The sequence below is a fragment of the Nicotiana tabacum genome, chromosome 14 (assembly GCF_000715075.1).
Source record: "Nicotiana tabacum cultivar K326 chromosome 14, ASM71507v2, whole genome shotgun sequence".
Taxonomy (NCBI): Eukaryota; Viridiplantae; Streptophyta; class Magnoliopsida; order Solanales; family Solanaceae; genus Nicotiana; species Nicotiana tabacum.
The window spans coordinates 44,418,345-44,443,118 of NC_134093.1; the positions used below are offsets into that span (position 1 = coordinate 44,418,345).

The 24,774-nt window shown below is 40.9% G+C and overlaps 1 protein-coding gene across 1 annotated transcript; it reads left to right on the plus strand.

The window, feature by feature from the left end:
- Positions 1-1,499: 1,499 nt before the first annotated feature.
- Positions 1,500-13,572, plus strand: LOC107797358 (uncharacterized). The gene is made up of 7 exons (XM_016620239.2): positions 1,500-2,257; positions 3,501-3,698; positions 3,802-4,074; positions 4,787-4,889; positions 12,078-12,196; positions 12,282-12,458; positions 12,761-13,572. The coding sequence occupies exons 1-7, from the start codon at positions 1,961-1,963 to the stop codon at positions 13,505-13,507; spliced, it is 1,914 nt and encodes a 637-aa protein (XP_016475725.1). The 5' UTR covers positions 1,500-1,960; the 3' UTR covers positions 13,508-13,572.
- The last annotated feature ends 11,202 nt before the right edge of the window (positions 13,573-24,774 follow it).

Genomic DNA, 24,774 nt, shown 5'->3' on the forward strand with positions numbered 1-24,774 from the left:
ATATTATTGAATAACATGGCCTGGGGCTAAGATAACTTCCAACAAGCAGAATAGAAGTTGACCATAAGGCCATCTCGGGCATGAAAAAGAAAGGCGGCGGGGTAGGGCTTTAGTTTTTCACTAGAAGCTCAGCCTAGAGTTGATCGACAGGTTAACCTCGAAATGAGTTGATCGACCGGTTACCCCCCGTAATTGACCTTTAAGCTCGGGGAAATCGTATTTCGTTTCGATCTCCTCCCTCTCTTCTTTCTATAAAGAATTCTCAAAAAAGGAGTCAACCTGTCTAAACTTCTCTACAAAAGTCTTCCCCTCGCTGCTGGTCTTTAAACTTGCAACTGCTATCTAAGTCTAAGACAAGAAATTTTTCTTACTCTTAAGTTTGATCTTTCGCTAGGAGCCTTAGCAAGAATGGTTGGAACCGGTCTGACCTATGAGACTACTCGAAAGGAGGGACCATGCGAGCCGGGCTGATATTAACCAAAAAGATACCCTCCTCGAAAGAGCCTGAAATCAAAGAATGCACTAATTGTGGCACGCTTCCAACTCTTGCCTCTCAAGTCTCAACTTCTTTTTGCATCAAATCATTCGATTTTCACCAACTTTTATCCAAACTCGTTCCTACACATACTAAACACGTGATAAGCATATTATTCGTTTATAAGCATGCGATCTCCCGCAACTGACATAAAAAATAATATGCAAACATAAAAAAAAAAAAAAAAAAAACATGCACTTTTCATTATTTATCAAGCACACAAATAATAATTTATTGAAATTTTATTTCTAAAAGATGATCAATATTATTATTAAGATCATCTTTAAAATACATGAGCGATCATCTATTCTCTTTAATGCCATCATATGTGAAATAAATAGGATTGTACATTTTCATATCTAGAGCATTATCTGATCGAGTAGGCAACAACACTTTACTGATAGAGCTTTCACTAGTACCTTATCACCACCCTTTTATTTATTTAATTATTATTTTTTGATTTTAATGTGTAGCTAATTTTCTACGAAATTATCTTTTTAAAATATATTTTTACTATGCAATAAAACATACTAAGACTCAATTTATTCCGTTATAATCAATATTATGTGTCATCTTATTCCTTTCTTTGGAGTTTTTTATTTCTTACTTTGCGTTCATAATTACAATAAAAGATCAACAACAACGAATAAATTTCAATCCCAAACAAGTTGGAATCAATTATATTAACCCATGCTTCAATTAAGCACTATATAATATACAGATCATGTTCTAAATTCGGAAAAAAAATTGTCCTGATTTTTTCTAATTGACCTAATATTAAAAAAATTAATTTTATACAGTAATAATAAATATTTACCAATCGGTTCACTGGTAAGGTATTTGCACATAAATGTGTATACGATAAATATTGGCTAGTATATAATATTAAAAAAATGACTAAATAACTTGGTATAACATAGTGCTAATATTATTTTGATAAATTTTTATTGTGCATATAACTTGGTGAAATCACACTCACGCAACAAAGGGCAACAATGCCATCTGACGTTACTGCAAAAGCAAACTCCGTCTCATTTCCGTTTTGGCGTTTATCGTCTCCGTCAAGCTCCTTTCGCGAAAGCGTGTGTATAATGTCTTCATGAACACTTTCCGAAATCATATAAGTATCTATAATCAGTATCATATTATAATGTACGTGTAAACAATAATTTATTTCACTTCTTCCTCTATTCAATTTCACGAAAGCCCTAATTTTTCAATCCAATCTTGATTTATCTGAAATTCGGAAATTCATATATATAGCTTTGATATAAGGCTACTGCAAAATTAGGTGTACAGTGAGCACAGCTTTGATCTGAGTTTGTGCCGGATATTAGGTGTACAGTGAGTATCGTGATCTACAGATCACCAAACACGGATTAATTTAGGGCTGTGATTTGACAGCTGAATCGTAATAATCTGAGAATGGCCGCGACGATGGTGGCGACGGCGGCGGGGGCGGTGGTGTTATTGTACTATGTGCTGAGTCGCCGATTAACAACTGCGAAGGAAGGAGAGGAGGAAGAAAGCGGAGATTACTCGAAAGCAGCAAGTAGATCTGTGAAGCGGAGACTATCACGAAGGCCAGCTCAAGCTCCGGCCACGTGGCTCGAAACAATTTCAACGTTGTGTGAAACTCTTCGGTTTACATATTCGGAAACACTTGGGAAATGGCCTATCGGTGACTTGGCTTTTGGGATCAACTACCTTATCCGAAGACAGGTGAGCTTATCTTCTATACTTCTAAGCTTTTATTTGATACTTTAGCGTTGGATTAATGATGAAATTGTGTACCAATATTGGAATGAAGTGGACGAATAGAGTGGAAGTGTTATAGATATTTATATATAGCTGACTTTGAATTGGTTGGGATTGAAAATGTAGTTGATTGATTGATTGGTAAGTTTAAGCTCCTAAAGGCGGAATCTCGAATGGAAAAATTCATTTACCAGTACTCGAATGAGATATGCCCGGATAGTGCCAAGTGGATATAGATGATTCAGCTAGTCTATCTCAATTAGTTTGGGAGTAAGGTATAGTTGATTGATTCATATTAAGTGTTGAGTTTGTAGAGTTAGAATCTTTTCTTGCTAGATGTTTTTACAGCTCGGTGAATGGAAGTCTATGTGATGTATGTGAATGGACTGATTTCTCATCAAGTCCTATACTATCTGAATAATTTCTTGTTGCATCCTTTGCTTTTGTTTTTTAATAAACCAACATAAATACATTTTCCACTATGGTGAACTTCCTGCCATCAAAAGTAGTTATGTGTTCAAATTAGCTAGAGGAATTGCTTGAATAAGTAAAATTGAGTGAAATATAGTATTCTTTATTGCTGCCAGTACATTCTTTAATTGATACTCCCACTCGAAAACTAGACTGCTTTGCTGTAATTTCAGTACATCATTGTGTACGCTTGTAGAGCTTTATCAGAAAATTGTGTTCACTTTTAGAGCATAGTTAGCCCATTGTAGGTTTATAGCTACCAGATTTTAGCAAACTATGCAATTGAGGGTATCTTTGTCGCAATTTCCTGTTAGAGTCGGGATTAACTGAAGCATGTCACCAGTCGGGACATCCAATCCTGACCTTGGTTTTGTCACATTATACTCTTACATTCTTAAGTTATAGTGATGAATATATCATTTGGGAAGGTTTCTGATAGCCAAGATGACACTACTGCTGCTTTTGATGGATGTTTTGTCTGTTATTACTTCTCTTTTGTTATGTGTTTTTGCCTTTTTCTGATATTTGTGCGTCATCCTGTTCATGAAAGAAATTCTAGAGGCTGCACTCTTTAGTGCCTTGAAATTCAGGCCCAAGTCCCTTGGTGTTATTTTTTCTTTGAGAGGGCGATCGTGTTCTATAAATGCAGGGTTACAATAGTTGTGGGGTGTTTTATATATGTGTTTTGTTATGCTTGAATTCTACCTCAATTTCATATGTTTTTATGATCTTGAAGGGAAATGCACCAGTTGCAAGTGTATATGCTGGGGAAAGCTGTGTGCAACTAAAGGGTGCTGAGATTATTGCTCAGTTGTATCATTACTTAAGGTTGGTGACACTTTGTATGCTTTTTTCAAAGAAGCCATTTCCTGTGTTTTTGGAGTCTGCTGGCTACTCTCAAGAAGATGTCCTCCTTCAGAAACCTAAAGCGGGAGTATGTAATTGCATTACCATTACCCTGCTATTTCGATTTATTTCACAACTTTATAGTAATGTTTTGATGGTCATAACTAAGATTTTGAAGTTTTTGTTTGCAGCTTCTTAAACCCGCCTTTACAATTATAAGAGACAGAAATTTAAAATGTTTCCTTCTTCTAATTCGGGGCACTCATAGCATCAAAGATACCCTGACTGCAGCAACAGGTGCTGTTGTACCTTTCCACCATTCAGTTTTAGATGATGGTGGGATTAGCAGTCTTGTTTTGGGATATGCGCATTGTGGGATGGTTGCTGCTGCTAGGTGGATTGCCAAGCTTAGTATGCCTTTCTTGGTCAAGGCTCTTGACGAAAATCCTGAGTATGAGATAAAGGTAAAAGTTAATATTCACGTCGTTATTCTTATCCTTTTTCCTGTTGAATATGGAGATTGTAAGGTGCTTTTGATGCGTCTTTTCATTCATTAACTTGTTTATACTGAAAGATGGCATAGTTTTACATGTTAAAATTGGAAGATTCGACAAGTTATGATTGTAGTTCAACGTTTCACTCCCATTTTTGGCAATTGTCATTGATGTACCATGAGATTTGCTTTCATTTGGATATTTCTGATACAACCTAATGTTATATACTGTGATTGCATCTCCTTTCTGTTCATTTAGATTGATCTCAAATTTCGGAGTACCAGTTACTCTCCTCCAAAGAGCAAGTCACAAAGTCACCTTCTACATTCCTTCTATTCTTTTGATGTACAGTAATCGCACAGTCATGTGTCCTTTCGTTCTTGTTGCTTTTCATGTCTTGGGGATAAGGGTGACGGACTGAGATTATTAAGCAGATAGCTTTATCAAAGTAAGCATTACCTTTGCTTATCAAAAGAAACAGTAGTCATTACCTTTGTTGGTATCATGTAAATATTCTGAACATACCTGATATATATTAATATAATGGTGATTCTTGAGTGGATACATAATGTTAATATACTTTCAAAAGTCAGGTTATTTAATTTTAAAGTGAATTAGTACTTCGTGTTTCGAGTTTTTAGTGCTTAATATCAATGCTGTAACCCTAGTTTTGAACTTTCAGATTGTTGGGCATTCACTTGGTGGCGGTACTGCTGCACTTCTGACCTATATCCTTCGTGAGCAAAAAGAACTTTCCTCGAGCACCTGTGTCACTTTTGCACCAGGTGTGTGTCTTTATGCTCCAGTTGCAGATCTCTGTTTAAAAGTTGAAAGGTTTATTTTTCTTCTTCTATTGTGGTTGCTAGGTTGATATATCTGTACCTCGTATATGAGAATTGTAGGTGACAATGAGGAATGTAGAACATTCTCTCATCCATGCCTTTTTTCCATATTCTTTAGTGAATTTTTTAAGTGAAATTAGAAGTCATCTTATTTGCCCTTGTTGGGCTTCTAGGTCCTACCGAAATGATTTAGGGTCCATTAAGTGCTAAATTAGAGCGGGCTTTCTGAAAATTTTATGTTTTAAATGGCTGTTTTCAATTGAGTCCTAATATTTGTGATAAATATATATATATTTCATCTTTTTACATTTCTTCAAAAAGTTGAGTTTATGATGCATCTGTAAGACCAATATTCCAATCTATGATACTGCTTTCAACAAATCTATGCTATCTGGAAATTGTGAAGTTGGAACCAAAAAATTTCCGAAAGTCAATGCTCCATTAGTTGAATGATGAATTCTTTCATAAGAAACTCTTTGACAGTAATTGGATTTTTAGAAATGCCAAATGTTCTGTCTTGAGTTGTTTGTTATTTCATGTCACTAGCTTTTAAGTTTTATTTGTAAATTATAAACTACACATATAGTTAGATCTCAAGAAAGGTTCTAATTTAGAATGAGAAAGGAACCGACTATTAAAACTGGTCATCTCGGAATAGACATCTCTGTTTGCTCAGTATAGGTTTTCTTTGGAAATTGAAAAGGTTGGCCTGTGATCGATTCCAGTATTTTCCAGGTTTTGAACGTCCAAAGTTGTTCCATAGTTATGCGGTATTACCTTGAAGTGATCATGGTAAAACAACATATTATTGCAAACTGAAAGAGGAGACTAGGGATTGCCTACATTGTTAAATTGTGTTTCCTGCAATGAAAATGAAATTGAATGACTGAGATCTTTATAAAAAAAATAAATTTGAAAACTGAGCTGAGAGCATATATCACACGTACTAGCTAAACTTTTGGCAGAACTGTGTTTTTTTTTTGACAGACTGTTTTTGGGGAGGTCTGAAACGTCATTGGATTTTAAATTTTTTCCTAGAAACACTTTTGAGGAAAAAAGCTCGCAATATTGCCGCCAAGGCTTTGGTCTAGTGGTAAGGACACAACACGTGATGTGTGGGTCAGGGGAATGTCTCAGGCTTGTACCTTGCGTAGGCAAATGTCTGGTATTTAGTATTAAATATGATATTATTTTGATTAGGGATGGCAAATGGCGGGGCGGGTGAAGCTTTATTCTGTCACATATTTGACCTGCCCAGTCCCATTTAACAACTTTTCTTTTTTTAAACCTGCCCCGCTTAGCCTGCCCCACCCTGTTTAACTTTTTTTTTTCCCTTCATTTTAAAGTTTTCATGTTCTTACGTATTTGGACGGGTCTGATTCTAAGTTTGATTCGAGCAAAAGTAAAAGCAAACTAAGTCAATAGAATTTAATAACTTGTAAAATCTGAAACTTGTTTAAAGATAGGGAGCTCTAATAAACAAACAAATTATAATATTTTACTGAAGGAAACTTAAGCATGTACTTCATAAGATGTATCATGTTTGACTCAGTAAATGTTTATGAAAGTTTGGATTAGAATTGGGCAATATTATCATTTCAAAGATTTGCAAGGAGAAGAAAGGACCAAATAACAAAGTACGAAACGAAAAATAGAAAATAGCAAATTAACTAGTGATACTTTCACCAATACGCAATCCATTTGCACGTTCCCAGTGAAAACACTCCATTCTAACTATAGTGTAAACTATGAATTATAATTCATAATTCATGCTATAAATTATTACACATTAAATTCATAATTAAGGAGGTATACTAAATCTATAGGCAACACACTGTATTGAAAATGAAAAAGTTTCAGTTTATTTTTGATCAATTTTGCAGTTAAAACCCTTGCCCTGCTACCTGCCCTGCCTCATTTATAATTTTCCAAAAATATGCTTTGACCTGCCCCGCCCTGCCCTTCCCCGTCTAAGTAATCCCCTGCCCTGCTCTGTTAAGGCCCTAACCTGCCCTACTTTTGCCCTGCCCCATTCCATCTCTAATTTTGATTATAGTAGAATGCTAAAGGGGAAAAATTAATTAAAAGATCACAATATAAAAACATACAAAATATCGTGGAGAGTATTTGGAATAGGTTTTGAGGGATTTGAGGGGCAATTATGTCTTTAACCATGTATATGCAAGTATTAAAAACCCTTGCATTGCTAATACCATGGTTTGCTATGTATTAATTATACATAGGATAATACTAAATAGGATAAGTTGAAATAATGTACCAAACAAAGGATTAGTAATGCACAAAGCTAATGCTTGCATTGTTTTTTCTAATACCTCATACCAAACGATCCTTTATTGCCTTAGTGCAAAGTGCACCTCAAGTGAGCCTTTGGAGGTGGGTGGTGAAAATTAGCTCTCTGAAGTGTTCTAAACCTTTCTCTAGGATGTCTTTGTAACTAATACAACACCTTTCCCTTTAGGTTGTGTATTAATGGTGCACACTCATTGGACGGTGGACATGTGCTCAAACAAAAATCCAATGGTATCATTTTAGTAATATAATTGGAGACTACTACCTAATTTCTATCTTCTTTCTGTTGATATGCTTTTCTGCGAGGCACAAAACAAATGGCATTCTTGACGAAGCCGAAATCAGAATACCTTTTCACGACCCAAAATCCCAACCATGGGGTCGTGATGGCGCCTAACATCCTCGTGCTAGGTAAACCAACCTTAGCACAATAGACAAAAGCAGTTTAACAACTAAAGAGGCATTAACAATAATAAATGGTGAAATAACATAAACGTATAATAGATGTACAACCATCGCTGTCTAAAACTATCCTCAGAATCTGGTGTCACAAGTATATGAGCCACTAACAATGCTAAATACAAGTCTGAAATGGAAAATACAATACTGTCTGGTACAATAAACAATAGTAAAAGATAGGAAGGGGACTCTAGGGTCTGCGAACGCCAAACAACACTACCTCAAGTCTCCTGGGACAAGGTCCGAGCAATCACCTCTGAATGCTGCTGGGACCATCGGGATTTGCACAAGAAATGCAGAAGTATAATATGAGTACAACCGACCCCATGTACTCAGTACGTATCGAGCCTAACCTCGACGAAGTAGTAACGAGGCTATGACAAGACACTCACTGTAAACTTGTACGAGTAATGAGTAGAGAAGCAATAACAGTGCAGAGAAATGGATAACTACATAACGAACAGAATAAAAGAAGTAGATAACAGAGGGCCCCTGAATAACGTCACTTCACGTCACAACCTCGAAACCTAAGTTGCTCGGACACATGTACGGGTATCTGACACGGGTGCGGATCTAGAGGTCGGATACTTCAAGATGCAAATTCTAAGATTCCGGGACATGGATCCTAGTATGGATACGGGTGTGGGGACCCAGCTAAAAATAATTCAAAAATATAAAATATCTCTAAATTATGAGGAATTTTGTGGAATACTTGCGTATAGCTTGTAAAGTGTGTCTATTGTACTTGCAGAGGTCACGGGTTCGAGCTGTGCAAACAACCTCTTGAAGAAATGCAATATTTCATCTCTTCAACAAGTTTAGTAATGAGCATAACGGCCTTATTGTTTCGATGGAGAGAAGAACCTATGATTAGCTTTTCGGGAAATTTCCAAACGAACAATTTTAACGAAATCTTTCAATTTCTTATTTTACTATGTTCAACTCTATGTATTCCTCTATCCGTAGAGTACATTGAATGTACAGAAATGGCTATAACAGAGTTTCTCTTATTCGTATTAACAACTACTCTAGGGGGAATGTTTTTATGCGGTGCTAACGATTTAATAACTATCTTTGTAGCCCCAAAATGTTTCAGTTTATGCTCCTACCTATTATCTGGATATACCAAGACTCTTGTGGTCCGGCCCTTCCCCAGAACCCGCGGATAGCGGGAGCTTAGCGCATCAGACTGCCTTTTTTTTTTTTTAAAAGATGAGTAAAGGATTGATTTCCTAGATAAGATATGTTATTTTTTTCAAATTTATCCTAGTTTTGGTTTTGATTTCGGGAATCAAATTGTAGCTCGTCTCGAATTTTTCCATCCGTCGTGGTCAAAGTACCCAAAATTGTTTGACCAAATCCGGTACGGATCCCATATCTACATCCATACTAGTGTCGTGTCAACACAGGTGCAGCACCTAAACTACCGTGTCGGAGCAACTTAGCTCGAAACACAATACAACACTGGAGTATAACAACCAAGAACAGTTACTTTCCGTTGCGGCATGCAACCCGATCCAATATATATCAGTAACAACCACATACAACGAATCTCATAACATAACGTAAAAGGGAACTAAGACCCATAATTCTCTAAGGCAATCCAATATAACATAGTAGAGTGAAACATGAAACAAGTAGAGGCATGAGACAGGTAAAAACATCTATCTAATAACATGTAAGGGCACGTAACAATTAAAGGTGTACAATAACTAAAAGTATGAAATAAGGTAGAGCAGTGCTATCAAAGGCACGCTTAAAGCGCGCTTAAACCCTGAAGCAGGACTCAAAACATGTTGGGCACTTCGCCTCGTTTTGCAGGCTCTTCAGTGTTGTCATCAAGGCTCTAAGTCATACTTTTCCTTGCCAATGAGCGTAATCCTGAAGAGACGACACTAAACAAGTGATATATCACTTTGTTGTAAATTCTCTTCAATCTCTTGGTCCATATATTTGGTATTCATGCTTATAGATATTAGTCTTGGACTACACATATATATTTGTAGTTTTTCTCCATTTGCGTCTTTCTTCATTAAAGCCCACGCTTAATTTGCGCTTAAAGCCCCACCAGACCTTAGAGCTTTTTTTTGTGCTTTTCGCCTTTGCTAACACTGAGCTAGAGCGTGTAACAATTAAGGACATGTAACAAGAAGGGACACATATATCAAGTAAAACATGTATCACGTATGAGCACCTAGCAAATAATAACATGAAATAAGTAAAGACATGGCATACGTAAAGGTAAATGACCCAACCCACATGCTTAACCCATGACAACACATATACACTCGTCACCTTGCATATACGCCGTCCACACACATATCACGTAGCCAATAGACCAATCATGTCCCAATTTACTCAAATCAAATTTAACCACAATACTTACCCCTTTCCAGAACAAGATCAATAACTCAACACGGCTTTCCCTTTAGAACAAGCCTCCAAACCACCCGAATCTAGTCAATTATTGTTCAAACAAGTCAAAACAAGCTTTAGAAACTACCCTCGTACTAAAAAAAATTCGATCTTTAACATAATTGGAAAAGTTAACATAAAGTCAACCAAGACCCATGTGATGAAATTCGAAATTAAGGCCAAATCCCGATTACCCATTCATTCCCGAATCTAAATATTTGATTTGTTTCGAAATACGACCCCAATTTGAAGTCTAAACCTCAATTTTACAAATTTTCTAATTTCTATCCAAAACACCCAATTTGTACTCATCTTAAATTTGATAATGAAATTCATGAAAAAGTAATGAAAATTGAACAAAAACAAGTTAAGATTGCTAACCTATGAAGTTGGGAAGAAATTATTCTCCAACAATCGTGAAGTCTAGGTCTAAAAAATGATGTAAAATGAGCTAAGTCCCGAAATCCCTAATTTCTACCAAAAACCTTCGTTTCTACCCTATGAAATCTGAGATTTGATAGTGAAAATTCATGAAAAAGTAATGTAAATTGAATGGAAGCAAGTTAAAGTTACTAACCTATGAAGTTGAGAAGAAATTGCTCTCCAAAAATCGCCTCTATGGAGTCTAGGTCTAAAAATGGTGTAAAATGAGCTAAGTCCCGAAATACCTATCTTTTACCTAGCTGCAAGTATCGCAACTGCGAACGAATGATCGTAAATGCGATCAATGCCTGAGCCTCCCAGATGTCGCAAATGCGACTAAACCTTCGCATTTGCTAGGAACCAGCCCATCGCAAAAGCGGACTAAGCTTATGCGAAGCTGCTCCTCAACTCCCAGTGTCGCAATTGCGACCAATTCCTCGCAATTACGAAGCACGGCTAGTTCGCAAAAGCGAAGCCGCCATCCCCTTTCCCAGCCTCGCAAATGCGAGGCTCGCATTTGCGAACAGAACCTCGCAAATGCGAGATCTACAGACCCGCAACACCAGCAAACACAATAGCTATGCAAAACAGTCCGCAACCTATCCGAAACTCACCCGAGTTCCTCGGGCTGCAATCCAAACATCCACACAAGTGTAATAACACCATACATCTAAAATCAAGAATCGATCATCAAAACTCAAGATTTTCAAAGTTCAAACTCAAATTTCCAATATTGCACATAAAGCCCTGAAACCCCAACTAAACATGCGTACAAGTCCAAAATCATCATACGAACCTACCGGAATTGTTAAAACACCGATCCGAGACCGTTTATCAAAAATATTGACCGAGGTCAACTCTAGCCACTTTCAAAGTCAAAAATTACATTTTCTTTAAAAATTCACATTTAATTTTTCTGGAAATCCATACGGACCACACACGCAAGTCATAAATCGATACGGTCCACACACGCAAGTCATAAATCATCAAATTAAGCTATGGAAGGTCTCGAAACACAAAAAGGGAAGCTAGTACTCAAAACGATCTATCGGGCTGTCACATACCTTGACTAGGAAAAATGCGAAAATCTTCAATCTCCTTTATCTCCTTTACTTGACTGCATCCCACATATTATCCAAACAAGTAGACTCCTTCACTTGACTTCTCAACCAGGCTTAGATTTTATACCACTTTTTATGCTGTACAAGTACTATGAACTATTTGCAGTACTTTGTTAATCTTGTTCGTGTGTGATCTGTTTATTCTGTTGTTTTTAATATTGGATTTTATGAAATTAATAAAATGATCTTTCTCTTAATGCTGCAACTCTGATGCTTTTTGGATAGGTTGAGGCGTATAATAGCACAATCTCTTTTCTCCTTTGTGCCATGCCTCCAATTTTTAATGTACAACTGTGGTGTTTGTCTCCTTGCTAAATTAGCATCTCTTACATCTTAGCCTGTGAATGCAAATGCCTTGATGTGGTTTTCTTTCCTATATTCTTACTGTGTTAGAGTTGCGCAGCTGCTTGTATGACGTGGGAGTTGGCGGAGTCAGGAAAGCACTTTATCACTACAATAATTAATGGTTCTGATCTGGTGCCAACTTTCTCAACCGCTTCTATAGACGTTCTTCGTTCTGAGGTATGCCACATTACTTGGATTCATAAACTTCAAAGTCTTATCTTTGATTTGCTGTAGTTTCTAACTTCAAAATAATCATTTTCAGGTCACTGCGTCATCCTGGGTGAATGATCTACGTGACCAAGTTGAGCGCAATAGGGTTTTGAAGGTTATTTATCGATCTGCCACTGCTCTTGGTTCTCGTCTACCATCTATTGCTGTAGCAAAAGCAAGGGTTGCTGGTGCAGGGGCACTTCTCCGTCCTGTCTCAAGCAGTACTCAGGTAGGAAGTTGGGGCCTTCCAGTGGCTTTGCCCCTCTTCAACTTGTTAGTCCTAATTTCCTTTATTGAATGATGCACAGCATTAAGTTTGTGAATAAATGGATTATGTAATTCTAACTTGAGTTTTCAGGATCAGTAGTAATTATATCTTTATAGTTCTGGATAAGTAGATGGAGTTAAGGTGAAATATTAATAGGATATTGCCATTGAAACTTTCAGGTTAATTATGGTTGCCACATCTTCAACTTTCTGTCTCCTTAATTTTCATGGCAGGAAAGCTGATTTTATTGCCTTAATGTGCAGGTGGTGATGAAGCGGGCACAAGATGTTGCCCAAGCAGTTGTCAAGACACGCTCCTCTTTATCATCATGGACTTGTATGGGCGTGCGTCGTCGTGTTGTCTCCCCATCGGCAAACTCCAAATCAGATGAATTCTCTGACGCACCCCTTATAGCTCCAAGAACATGTGAAACGTTTGTGAGTGAAGTGGTAAGCAGTGTTCCTGATGGGAACAAAGTCGAATATTGTTCTTCAAGCAGTGGATCTGGACAAGATGAGACCGATGAAGAGGAAGATGCTGTTGGAGTGGATAAAGCAATTGGTACTTCCACCATAGAAGATATCACCGAAGGTGAATTATGGTATGAATTGGAGAGGGAGCTGCAAAGGCAGGAGCTTGAAGCTGATGTCCGTGACCAAGAAGCAGCTGCTGCAGCAGAAGAAATTGCTGAAGAGGAGAAAGTGCTGGCTGATGCAGCCGAAAACCAAACACCAATATCTCCATCAGATGTGTCAGATAACCACCATTTTTACCCTCCTGGAAGAATAATGCATATGGTTTCTATACCATCATCGGAGACAAGTGATCTGGAACACGATTGTCCAACTGAAGACAATGTTGGGATATATGAGACCCCTAGAGAATTGTATAGTAAGCTTCGTTTGTCAAAGACAATGATAAACGATCATTATATGCCAATGTATAAGAAGATGATGGAATTATTGATTAGGGAGCTAGAAGATGAATTAGACTGTGATTGTGAATCATGAGTTAACAAAGAACACAGTATATATTGAAGGTGCCAAACAAAGGCAACAGATTGAAATTTCTGTCATCCTATCCTTCTCTCTCTCTCCCTCTCTCCCTCTTCCATGAGTTAGTGTATTTTCTTTTTGTTTCTTCTCCTTTGCTAGAGTAAATTCTATTCTTTGTAAAGCCTCTGTCAATTTTTATATTTAATTTGTGCTAATTTCGGGCTTAAATGGTGCTAGTAAAGTGAACCTGAGGTGTAGAGGACCCACATGAGGGTAATAAGATATTGAGATTCTGACATAGTTGGCGGCTTGGCCAAAAAGTAAAACAAATCGCCTGACCCATCTATATTACAACTTGCAGCGAAAAACAAATAAAATATACTAAGCAGTAAACTTATATGTGCCTGAGTCCGGAACCAAAGTATGGTTCATTTGGACTCAAGAAACACAAATAGGTCAAAAAAAATTGGGCACCATTTTATATATAGCGCGGTTATTCACCACGCTATTCCTTAACGGTAGTTTTGTCCGTTAAGGTATAGCGCGGTGAATAACCGCGCTATATATAAAATGTGGCCTCACCAATAAGTCATCTGCACTTAACTGACGCACCAGTAATTCATATAGGTATACCGCGTATTATGGATGCGCTATACATTAAATAATTGGACCCCGGACTGGGTTTTTCCTTATTTAAGGAGTTTGAGAATTTGGTAAAAATCCATTCAGCATCTTTCGAGTATTTTGAAATATTTGTTCGTTAAGTTATTTTGCATTTTGTCATAATGTCCGAAGAGTGAAAAATTAGGGTTTTATTATATTGGGGGGAGGGGGGAGGATGAGTTTGTGGCGGAGAATAACTCAGTACAGTATAGTTATTCTCCACAGTATCATGTTAAGTTGCGACTTACAATAGAGTACGATAGATTGTTATCGTTGTTATGTTAAAAAATGAGTGTGAGCAAATGTTCGGTGAATATTAAAGTAACCGGGAGATATCCGTATTCTGTTACTCCGCAAGGGGTTGCTTCTTATGCTGAGTTTAACATCGAAGATGATCAAACTCCGACAGATTTTTTGAGGACTCCGGATGAACACCGGGAACTTCTTGTGATAAAAATATTGGAAATGTACGTCAAGGCTGAAGACGTTCGCAATAATAAGGTTCCGCAAAGCAGGGATATCCCTCAATCATCGGGTGGTTTTTTTGGAGCAGTTTTAGCCGAACAGGTTCCGGTGAAAGAGTTTGGCCTGATCTAAACTTATCTCCATGAGCGAATGAGGAGCGAGGACATAATTTATCCCCAAGTTTACATAATCCATAAGCCGAGTGGTAAACTTCAATTTTCCTTTGTGTTACGAAGTTTATTTTTATGTATTAAATTTGTATTAAAACTCATATATTCCACATGGGGTACCAACCAGATATGAATTTTACAAGTTATGAACCAACATACAGTTGGAACATGCCTAGTTTTGGTGTGTTGGATCATGGTGGTCCATCCGGGAGTCATCCGCAACAGGATAATGTGCATCATGGGATATCAACACATTTTGATTTGTAAGTTAAGTGATAAAGTTTTTATGTAAAGTTTGGATGAATTTGGGAAACTCATTATTTAATTAGTTGTGCAGTGAAAACGAGCAACTTGAAGGTCCTGTCCTTACTCAATTGCCCGAAGACGGCATATTTAATCGGGATCTGCCAGATGCGTAGAGTCAGGAAGATGACAGTGATTATGACAACAATGCTGATGAGTCTGGAGATGACACACCCTTCCCTGATGAGGGTGATGATGATGAGGACGAGAATGATGAACCTGATTTGACGAGGGAGTGTAACGACCCGGCCGGTCGTTTCGAGAGTTATAGCCCCGTTTCTCCCATTTCTGCTTCTTTTGTGCTTTACAACTGTATTATGTCTTACCGGGTTGGTTGGTTCGGGTTCGAAGTAGTTTTGGAGTGAATTGGGATACTTAGTCTCTTAATTAGAAGCTTAAGTTAAAAAAGTCGACTGGATGTCGACTTGTGGGAAAATGACATCGTATTTGAATTTTTATGGTCCCGTTAGCTCTGTTAGGTGATTTTGGATTTAGGAACGCGTTCGAAATGTGATTTGGAGGTCCGTAGTAGAATTAGGCTTGAATTGGCGAAAGTTGGAATATTGACGATTTTAGCTAGCAGTGAATTTTTTTATATCGGGATCGGATTGGATTTCCGGAAGTTGGAATAGGTTCATGGTATCATTTTTGACTTGTGTGTAAAATTTGAGGTCAATCGGACTTGGTTTGGTAGGTTTCGGCGTCGTTTGTGAAATTTGAAAGCTTAGAAGTTCTTTAGGCTTGAATCCGGGTGTAATTGGTGTTTTGATGTTGTCTTGAGTGATTGAAAGGTTCGACTAAGTTCGCATGGGGTTATATGACTTGTTGGTATGATTGATTGAGGTCCCGGAGGCCTCGGGGTGATTTCGGGTGGTTAACGGCTTGATGGGAGTTGAGGAACTTGCAGCTGAAGCTGCTGCTACTGGTGTAACTGCACCTATAGAGTGGGAACCGCAGGTGCGAGCCCTCAGAAGTGAAGGAGGAGCCACAGATGCGGCTAAGGAGGACCTGGGCAGAGGACGCAGGTGCGATGACATTCCCGCACCTGCGATGGTCGCAGAAGCGGATGTAGGGGCGCATGTGCGAGTTTGGACCGCAGGTGCGATGCAGTTCTCGCACCCGCAAAGAGCGTAGATGCGGTCACTTGATCGCAGGAGCAGAGGCAGTGTTTAGGGATTTTTCTGCAGAAGCGGGGCTTTGCCCGCAGATGCGGCTCCGAGATGCGAAAATGGGGCCGCAGGTGCGAGACGCTTGGGCAGAACCTATAAATAGAACACTTAGAGATTTTTCACCATTTTCATCATTTGTGAGCTCGGATTTTGGGGATTTTGAGAGAGATTTCGGAGTAATCACTAAGGTAAGTTCCTTGTGCCTATTTATCTTCAATAATGGTATTTTTCCACTGATTTTACACCTAGTTGGTGAGTGTTAGAGGTGAGATTTGGGAGATTAGGGCTTGGAAATTGGAGAGTGAATTTTGAGGTTTTGGAGGGGTAATTGAGGTCGAATTTTGATAAATTTGGTATGGTTAGACTCGTGAGTGAATGAGCTTTCGGGTTTTGTGACTTTCGTCAGGTTTCGAGATATGGGCCCGGGGGGCCGGGTTGAGCCAATTTCAAATTTTAGACTATATTTTAGTAGTTTTCTTGTGGAATTGATCCTTTTAGCCAATATTGATTATCTCGTATTGTTTGTGCCTAGATTCGGGGCATTTGGAGGCCAATTCGAGAGGCAAAGGAATTTCAGAGTAGGATTTCTGCGCGATTGAGGTAAGTAACAGTCTTAAATATGGTTTTGAGGGTATGAAACCCCGAGAATTGGTATGATGTGAATATTTAGAGGTGACACACATGCTAGGTGACGGGCGTGCGAGCGTGCACCATGAGGGATTATGACTTGGTCCGTCCCGTGAGACTGTAAAGTCGAATAGCCATTGTTATTACTTGTTTTTCCTTGTCTTTGAGCAATTGACTGCCTTTCATGTTAGAAACAATGCTTAGGTCATATGATATCACTGTTGGGACCCGCAGCGGTCGAATACTTGTTGAATTGACTGCTAATTACTGTCTTGTACTCAGTCACAGTCTTACTTGTGTGTTATATCTTCGTACCCTCTCATTTCTTGTAGATACTTGTTATATTCTCTGTTTGGGCTAATTATTATGATATTCTGTGAGCCTGAGGGGCTGGAGAGGTTAGTGACTGAGATAGGGCCTGAGTGCCATGTTGCGAGCTATGAGCTGCGAGCTGCGAGCTGCGAGCTGTGAGGTATATGGATCGGGTTGCACGCCGCAACAAGCCTTCGGGCTATATATATACATTATTGGATCGGGTTGCATGCCGCAACAATATAATGTTGGATTGAACGCCTCAACAATATAAGATTGGGTTGCACGCCGCAACACGCCGCAACAATATAGCACTTGGCTGAAGGAGCCCCTCCGGAGTCTGTACACCCCCAGTGAGCGCAGGTACCTATTGAGAGTGTGTATTGAGGGCTGAGAGACGAGAGTATGAGCTGTTGAGACGAGTTGAGTGACTGCTTCCTTGAGAGGCTATACTTACTTTTATTTATTGTTGCACTTAGTTGCTATCCGATGTTGTTGTGAAATTTCTAAAAGATTCATATCTGTTTTACTTGAGCTCGAACTGATTTGACTTATACCACCGGATTTGAAAGCATGTTCACTCTTTATTGAAAACTTTTGAAATGATCTATATTATTATAGTTCGTCACTGCTCCTCAATTCCTTATTTAATTCCATTACTTGCTGAGTTTGTTGTACTCATGCTACACCCTGCACTTCATGTGCAGATCCAGGTGTGTACGGTTCTAGCGGTCACTGAGTTCGTGTGCAAGCTGATTATCGGAGACTTACGAGGTAGCTGCCGGTATACGCAATCCTTGTTTCTCCTTCCTTATTATCTTTTCTCTCTTGTATTGGCATTTGGCACAAACTGTAGTAGACTCTGTTTCTAGATTGGTTATTAGATGCTCATGATTTAGTGACACCCTGATGTCGGGCTATCATTCCGCACTTGTGTTTTGGGTTTTTACCCCGTTATTATGTAAACCTTCAGTTAGTCTAATTGCTTTAGCTCACTTCTGTTATATATTGAAAGCATATTGAAAATGTCGGCTTTCCTAGTTCCATGATATGCGCCATCACAACTGGTTAGGTATTTGGGTCGTGACAAGTTGGTATCAGAGCCTAGGTTACATAGGTCTCACGAGTCATGAGCAGGTTTAGTAGAGTCTTGCGGATCAGTACGGAGACGTCTGTGCTTATCTTCGAGAGGCTGCAGAACTCTTAGGAAACTCCACATTCTTGAATTCTTGTCGTGCGAATCTGTTGATTCTAGTAACTAAACATCTGTTGTTTCATTCTCTCATAGATGGTGAGGACTCGTACTACCGGGCAGGATGGACAGCCACCAGTACCACCAGCCAGGGCCACGAGAGGCCGAGGTCGCGGTAGAGGCCGCGGTAGGGGCAGAGGTGCAACCCACACAGCAGCTGGGGCAGTACTTGCAGATCCACCAGTTTCCCTAGATCAGGACCAAATTCTAGTTGTTGATGCACCAGCTGAGGCACCACCTGTGCCTATTGTGATTCCAGGCCTTCAGGAGGCCTTAGCTCAGATTTTGACCGCGTGTACTAGTCTTGCTCAGGCAATCTCTGTTCTGAACACAGCATCCACTTCTCAGGCCGGGGGAGGTGCTCAGACACCCGCTGCCCGCACACCAGAGCAGGTGGTACAGGGATTCCAGACATCGGGAATACCACCAGCCAGCTGGTTGCAGCTGCTCAGGACATTGCTCGTCAGATTGATATGGTTCCCAGTCAGGAGAGGGTTAAGAGGGAGGCCAAGAGGCCTCGTGGACATGGAGTATTTAGCGGTGCTCCTTCTAGGGGTTAGTTCCAGCACGGTAGAAGCCGTCCTTTCAGACATGCTCAGACGACTCGTCCAGGTCACCGTGGTACATCATCTGGCCATGGTTCTCACAATTATCAGCAGGGCCGTTCATCTCTCGGTGCCCTCCCAGCGTAGAGTTCGTCTCGTGCTCCATCGGGTCAGGGTTCGTTTATGCCAGGTCCTTCTGCTAGTTATCCCGGTGCTCGGGGTTCCCTTTAGTCCCCGGAGTTTGGTCACACGAGGATAGAGTGTCCCCATAGAGTGGGAAGTCCAGCTCCATAGAGGAGCCAGTCTATGTCATCAGCACCAGCCCCTCCACCACCCGCTCAGCCAGCCCGGGGTGGAGCCCAGTCAGCTAGGGGTCGCCCGAGAGGGGGAGGCAGATCAGGGGGTGGCCAGGCCCTTTTCTATGCCCTCCCTGCCAGACCGGATGCCATTGCTTCAGATGCTGTGATTATAGGTATTGTCTCAGTTTGCCACAGAGATGCCTCTGTAATATTTGACCCTAGTTCCACTTATTCATATGTTTCCTTGTATTTCGCTCATTTTCTGGATATGCCCCGTGAGTCTTTAGTTTCATCTATTTATATATCTACTCCTGTGGGTGATACTATTATTGTGGACCGCGTATATCGGTCATGTGTGGTGACTATTGGGGGTCTAAAGACCAGAGTGGATATTTTGCTGCTCAGTATGGTCGATTTTGATGTGATATTGGGTATGGTTTGGTTGTCTCCATGTCATGCTGTTCTAGATTATCACGCTAAGACTGTGACGTTAGCAATGCCGGGGTTGTCGAGAGTTGAGTGGAGTTGTTCTATAGACTATGTTCTCAATAGAGTGATTTCATACTTGAAGGCTCAGCGGATGGTTGAGAAGGGTTGTCTATCCTATTTGGATTTTGTGAGGGATATTAGTGCAAAGACTCCTGTCATTGATTCTGTTCCGGTGGTGCTTGATTTTCCGGATGTGTTTCCTGCAGACCTGTCGGGCATGCCGCCTGACAGGGATATTGACTTCGGTATTGATTTGGTGCTGGGCACTCAACCCATTTCTATTCCACCGTATCGTATGGCACCGGCGAAGTTGAAGGAGTTGAAGGGACAACTTCAGGAACTCCTTGATAAGGGGTTTATTCGGCCTAGCGTGTCACCTTGGGGTGCACCAGTTCTATTTGTAAAGAAGAAAGATGGTTCTATGAGGATGTGCATTGACTACATGCAATTGAACAAGGTCATAGTCAAGAACAAGTATCCTTTGCCATGTATTAATGATCTATTTGACCAGCTTCAGGGGGCGAGGGTGTTCTCCAAGATTAATTTGAGGTCAGGGTATCACCAACTGAGGATTCGGGATTTGGATATTCTTAAGACAACTTTCAGGACCCGATATGGCCATTATGAGTTCCTTGTGATGTCTTTTGGGCTGACTAACGCCCCAGCAACGTTCATGCATTTGATGAAAAATGTGTTTCAACCTTATTTGGACTCGTTTGTTATTGTATTCATTGATGATATCCTGGTGTACTCTCGTAGGCAGGAGGAACATGCCCAACATATGAGGATTGTGTTACAGAGATTGAGGGAGGAGAAGCTTTATGCAAAGTTCTCCAAGTGTGAGTTTTGGCTCGGTTCAGTGGTGTTCTTGGGACACGTGGTATCCAGCGAGGGTATTCCAGTGGATCCGAAGAAGATAGAGGTGGTGCAGAGTTGGCCCAGACTGTCCTCAGCCACGGAGATTAGGAGCTTTCTTGGTTTGGGGGGCTATTACCGTCGTTTTGTGGAGGGTTTTTCATCTATTGCATCGCCCTTGACCAAATTGACCCAAAAGGGTGCTCCATTCAGGTGGTCGGATGAGTGCGAGGAGAGCTTTCAGAAGCTCAAGGCTGCTTTGACCACAGCCCCAGTTCTAGTTCTGCCATCAGCTTCTGGTTCTTACACAGTGTATTGTGATGCCTCGCGGTTAGGTATTGGATATGTTCTGATGCAGGATGGTAGAGTGATTGCTTATGCTTCGTGCCAATTGAAGACCCATGAGAAGAACTATCATGTCCATGATCTTGAGTTAGCAACTATTGTTCACGCCTTGAAGATTTGGCGGCACTATTTGTACGGGGTCCATTATGAGATTTACACTGATCATCGGAGTTTGCAGCATCTGTTCATACAGAAGGATGTTAACTTGCGTCAACAGAGGTGGTTCGAGCTTCTTAAGGATTATGATATCACCATTTTGTACCATCCCGAGAAGGCCAATATGGTGGCCGATGCCTTGAATCGTCGGACAGAAAGTTTGGGGAGTTTAGCGTATCTTCCAGCAGCAGAGAGACCCTTGGAATTGGATGGTTATGCCTTAGCTAGCCATCTTGTCAGATTGGATATTTTGGAGCCGAGTCGGGTATTGGCTTGTGTGGTCTCTAGGTTTTTTCTTTATGATCGTATCAGGGAGCGTCGGTATGATGACCCCCATCTGCTCTTCCTCTAGTACAGGGTTCGGCGATGTGATGCTAGAGATGTGACTATTGGTGATGATAGCGTGTTGAGGATGTAGGGCCGGATATATGTGCCCAATGTGTATGGGCTTCGGGAGTTGATTCTTGAGGAGGCCCACAACTCGCGGTATTCCATTCATCTGGGTGCCGCGAAGATGTACCAGGATTTGAGATATCACTATTGGTGGAGGAGGATGAAGAAGGATATAGTTGGGTTTGTGGCTCGGTGTCTCAACTGTCAGTAGGTTAAGTATAAGCATCAGAGACCGGGTGTCTCGCTTCAGAGGTTAGAGATCCTAGAGTGGAAGTGGGAGCGGATCACCATGGATTTCGTAGTTGGGCTCCCACGGACTTCGAGGAAGTTCGATGCTATTTGGATGATTGTGGATCGGCTGACCAAGTCCGTGCACTTCATTCCAGTTGGTACTACTTACTCTTTAGAGCGGTTGGCTGAGATTTACATCCGAGAGATTGTTCGCCTTCATGGTGTCCCAGTTTTCATCATTTCAGTTAGAGGCACACAGTTTATATCGCAGTTTTGGAGGGTCGTGTATCGAGAGTTGGGTACTCAGGTTGAGTTGAGCATAGACTTTCACTCTCAGATGGACGGACAGTCCGAGCGTACTATCCAGATATCGGATGACATGTTACGCGCTTGTGTCATTGATTTTGGGGGTTCATGGGACCAGTTTCTGCCGCTCGTGGAGTTTGCATATAACAACAGTTATCAGTCGAGCATTCAGATGGCTCCATACGAGGCTTTATATGAGAGGCGGTGTAGATCTCCGGTGGGATGGTTTGAGCCGGGTGAGGCTAAGCTCTTGGGTATATACATGGTCCAGGATGCATTAGACAAGGTGAAATTGATTCAGGAGCGGCTTCGCACAGCGCAGTCTAGGCAGAAGAGCTATGCTGACAGGAAGGCACGTGATGTATCTTTCATGGTCGGGGAGAAGGTTCTACTGAAGTTATCACCCATGAAGGGTGTTATGAGGTTTGGGAAGAGGGGCAAGTAGTTGAGCCCTTGGTTCATTGGGCCCTTTGAGATACTTCAGAGGATCGGGGAGGTGGCTTACAAGCTTGCCTTTCCACCTAGCTTGTCAAGTGTGCATCCAGTATTTCATGTTTCTTTGCTCCGGAAGTATATCGACGATCCGTCCCATATTTTGGATTTCAACACGGTTAAGTTGGATGGTGATATGACTTATGATGTGAAGCCGGTGGCCATTTTGGAGCGGCAGGTTTGGAAGTTGAGGTCAAAGGATATAACTTCAGTGAAGGTGCAGTGGAGAGGTCAACCTGTGGAGGAGGCCACTTGGGAGACCGAATAGGAGATGTGGAGCAGATATCCACACCTATTTGAGACTCCAGGTATGTTTCTAGACTCGCTCGAGGACGAACGTTTGTTTAAGAGGGGGAGGATGTAACGACTCGGACGGTCGTTTCGAGAGTTATATCACCATTTCTCCCATTTATTCTTCTTTTGTGCTTTACAACTATATTATGTCTTACCGGGTTGGTTGGTTTGGGTCCGTAGTGGTTTTGGAGTGAATTGAGACACTTAGTCTATTAATTGAAAGCTTAAGTTGGAAAACTAGACCGGATGTCGACTTATGGGAAAACGACCTCGGATTTGAATTTTTATGGTTCCGTTAGATCCGTTAAGTGATTTTGGACTTAGGAGCGCGTCCGAAATATGATTTGGAGGTCAGTAGTAGAATTAGGCTTGAATTGGCAAAAGTTGGAATTTTAGAGATTTTGGCCGGCAGTGGAAATTTTGATATCGAGGTTGATTGGATTTTCGGAAGTTGGAATAGGTTCTTGGTGTCATTTTTGACTTGTGTGTAAAATTTGAGGTCAATCAAATGTGGTTTGGTAGGTTTCGGCATCGTTTGTGGAATTTGAAGTTTAGAAGTTCTTTAGGCTTGAATTCGGGTGTAATTGGTGTTTTGATGTTATCTTGAGTGATTCAAAGGTTCGACTAAGTTAGCATGGGGTTATATGACTTGTTGGTATGATTGGTTGAGGTCCGGGAGGCCTCGGGGTGATTTTGGATGGTTAACGACTTGATGGGAGTTGAGGAACTTGCAGCTGAAGCTGAAGCTACTGGTGTAACCGCACCTGCGGAGTGGGAACCGCAGGTGCGAGCCCGCAGAAGCGAAGGAGGAGCCGCAAATGCGGCTAAGGAGGACCTGGGCAGAGGACGTAGGTGCAATGGCATTCCTGCACCTGCGATGGTCGCATAAGCGGATGTAGGGGGGCAAGTGCGAGTTTGGACCGCAGGTGCGATGTAGTTCCCGTACCCGCGAAGAGCGCAGATGCAGTCACTTGATTGCATGAGCGGAGGCAGTGTTTAGGGATTTTTTCGCAGAAGCGGGGCTTTGCCCGCAGATGCGAAAATGGAGCCGCAGGTGCGAGAAGTCTGGGCCGAACCTAAAAATAGAACACTTCGAGATTTTTCACCATTTTCATCATTTTTGAGCTCGGAATTTGGGGATTTTGAGAGAGATTTAGGAGTAATCACTGAGGTAAGTTCCTTGTGCCTATTTATCTTCAATAATTGTGTTTCCCCACTGATTTTACACCTAGTTGGTGAGTGTTTGAGGTGCGATTTGGGAGATTAGGGCTTGGGAATTGGAGAGTGAATTTTGGGGTTTTGGAGGGGTAATTGAGGTCGGATTTTTGATAAATTTGGTATGGTTAGACTCGTGAGTGAATGGGCTTTCGGGTTTTGTGACTTTCGTCGGGTTTCAAGACGTGGGCTCGGGGGGCCGGGTTGAGTCGATTTCGGATTTTAGACTATATTTTAGTAGTTTCCTTGTGGAATTTATCCTTTTAGCCAATATTGATTATCTCGTACTATTTGTGCCTAGATTCAGGGCATTTGGAGGCCGATTCGAGAGGCAATGGCATTTCAGAGTAGGATTTCTGTGTGGTTGAGGTAAGTAACAGTCTTAAATCTGGTTTTGAGGATATGAAACCCCAAGAATTGGTATGATGTGAATATTTGGAGGTGACGCACATGCTAGGTGATGGGCGTGTGAGCGTGCACCGTGAGGGATTGTGACTTGGTCCGTCCCGTGAGACTGTAAAGTCGAATAGCCATTGTTATTACTTATTTTTCCTTGTCTTTGAGCAATTGACTACCTTTCATGATAGAAACCATGCTTAGGCCATATGATATCACTGTTGGGACCCGCAACGGTCGAATACTTGTTGAATTGACTGCTAATTGCTGTCTTGTACTCAGTTACAGTTTTACTTGTGTGTTAT

Bases quoted from the DNA above. Each gene is read 5' to 3' on its own strand.
- LOC107797358 (XM_016620239.2), top strand. From the start codon at position 1,961: ATGGCCGCGACGATGGTGGCGACGGCGGCGGGGGCGGTGGTGTTATTG. The intron at 4,890-12,077 runs GTGTGTGTCTTT...AGAGTTGCGCAG, and splicing joins CTGTGTCACTTTTGCACCAG to CTGCTTGTATGACGTGGGAG. The intron at 12,197-12,281 runs GTATGCCACATT...AATCATTTTCAG, and splicing joins TAGACGTTCTTCGTTCTGAG to GTCACTGCGTCATCCTGGGT.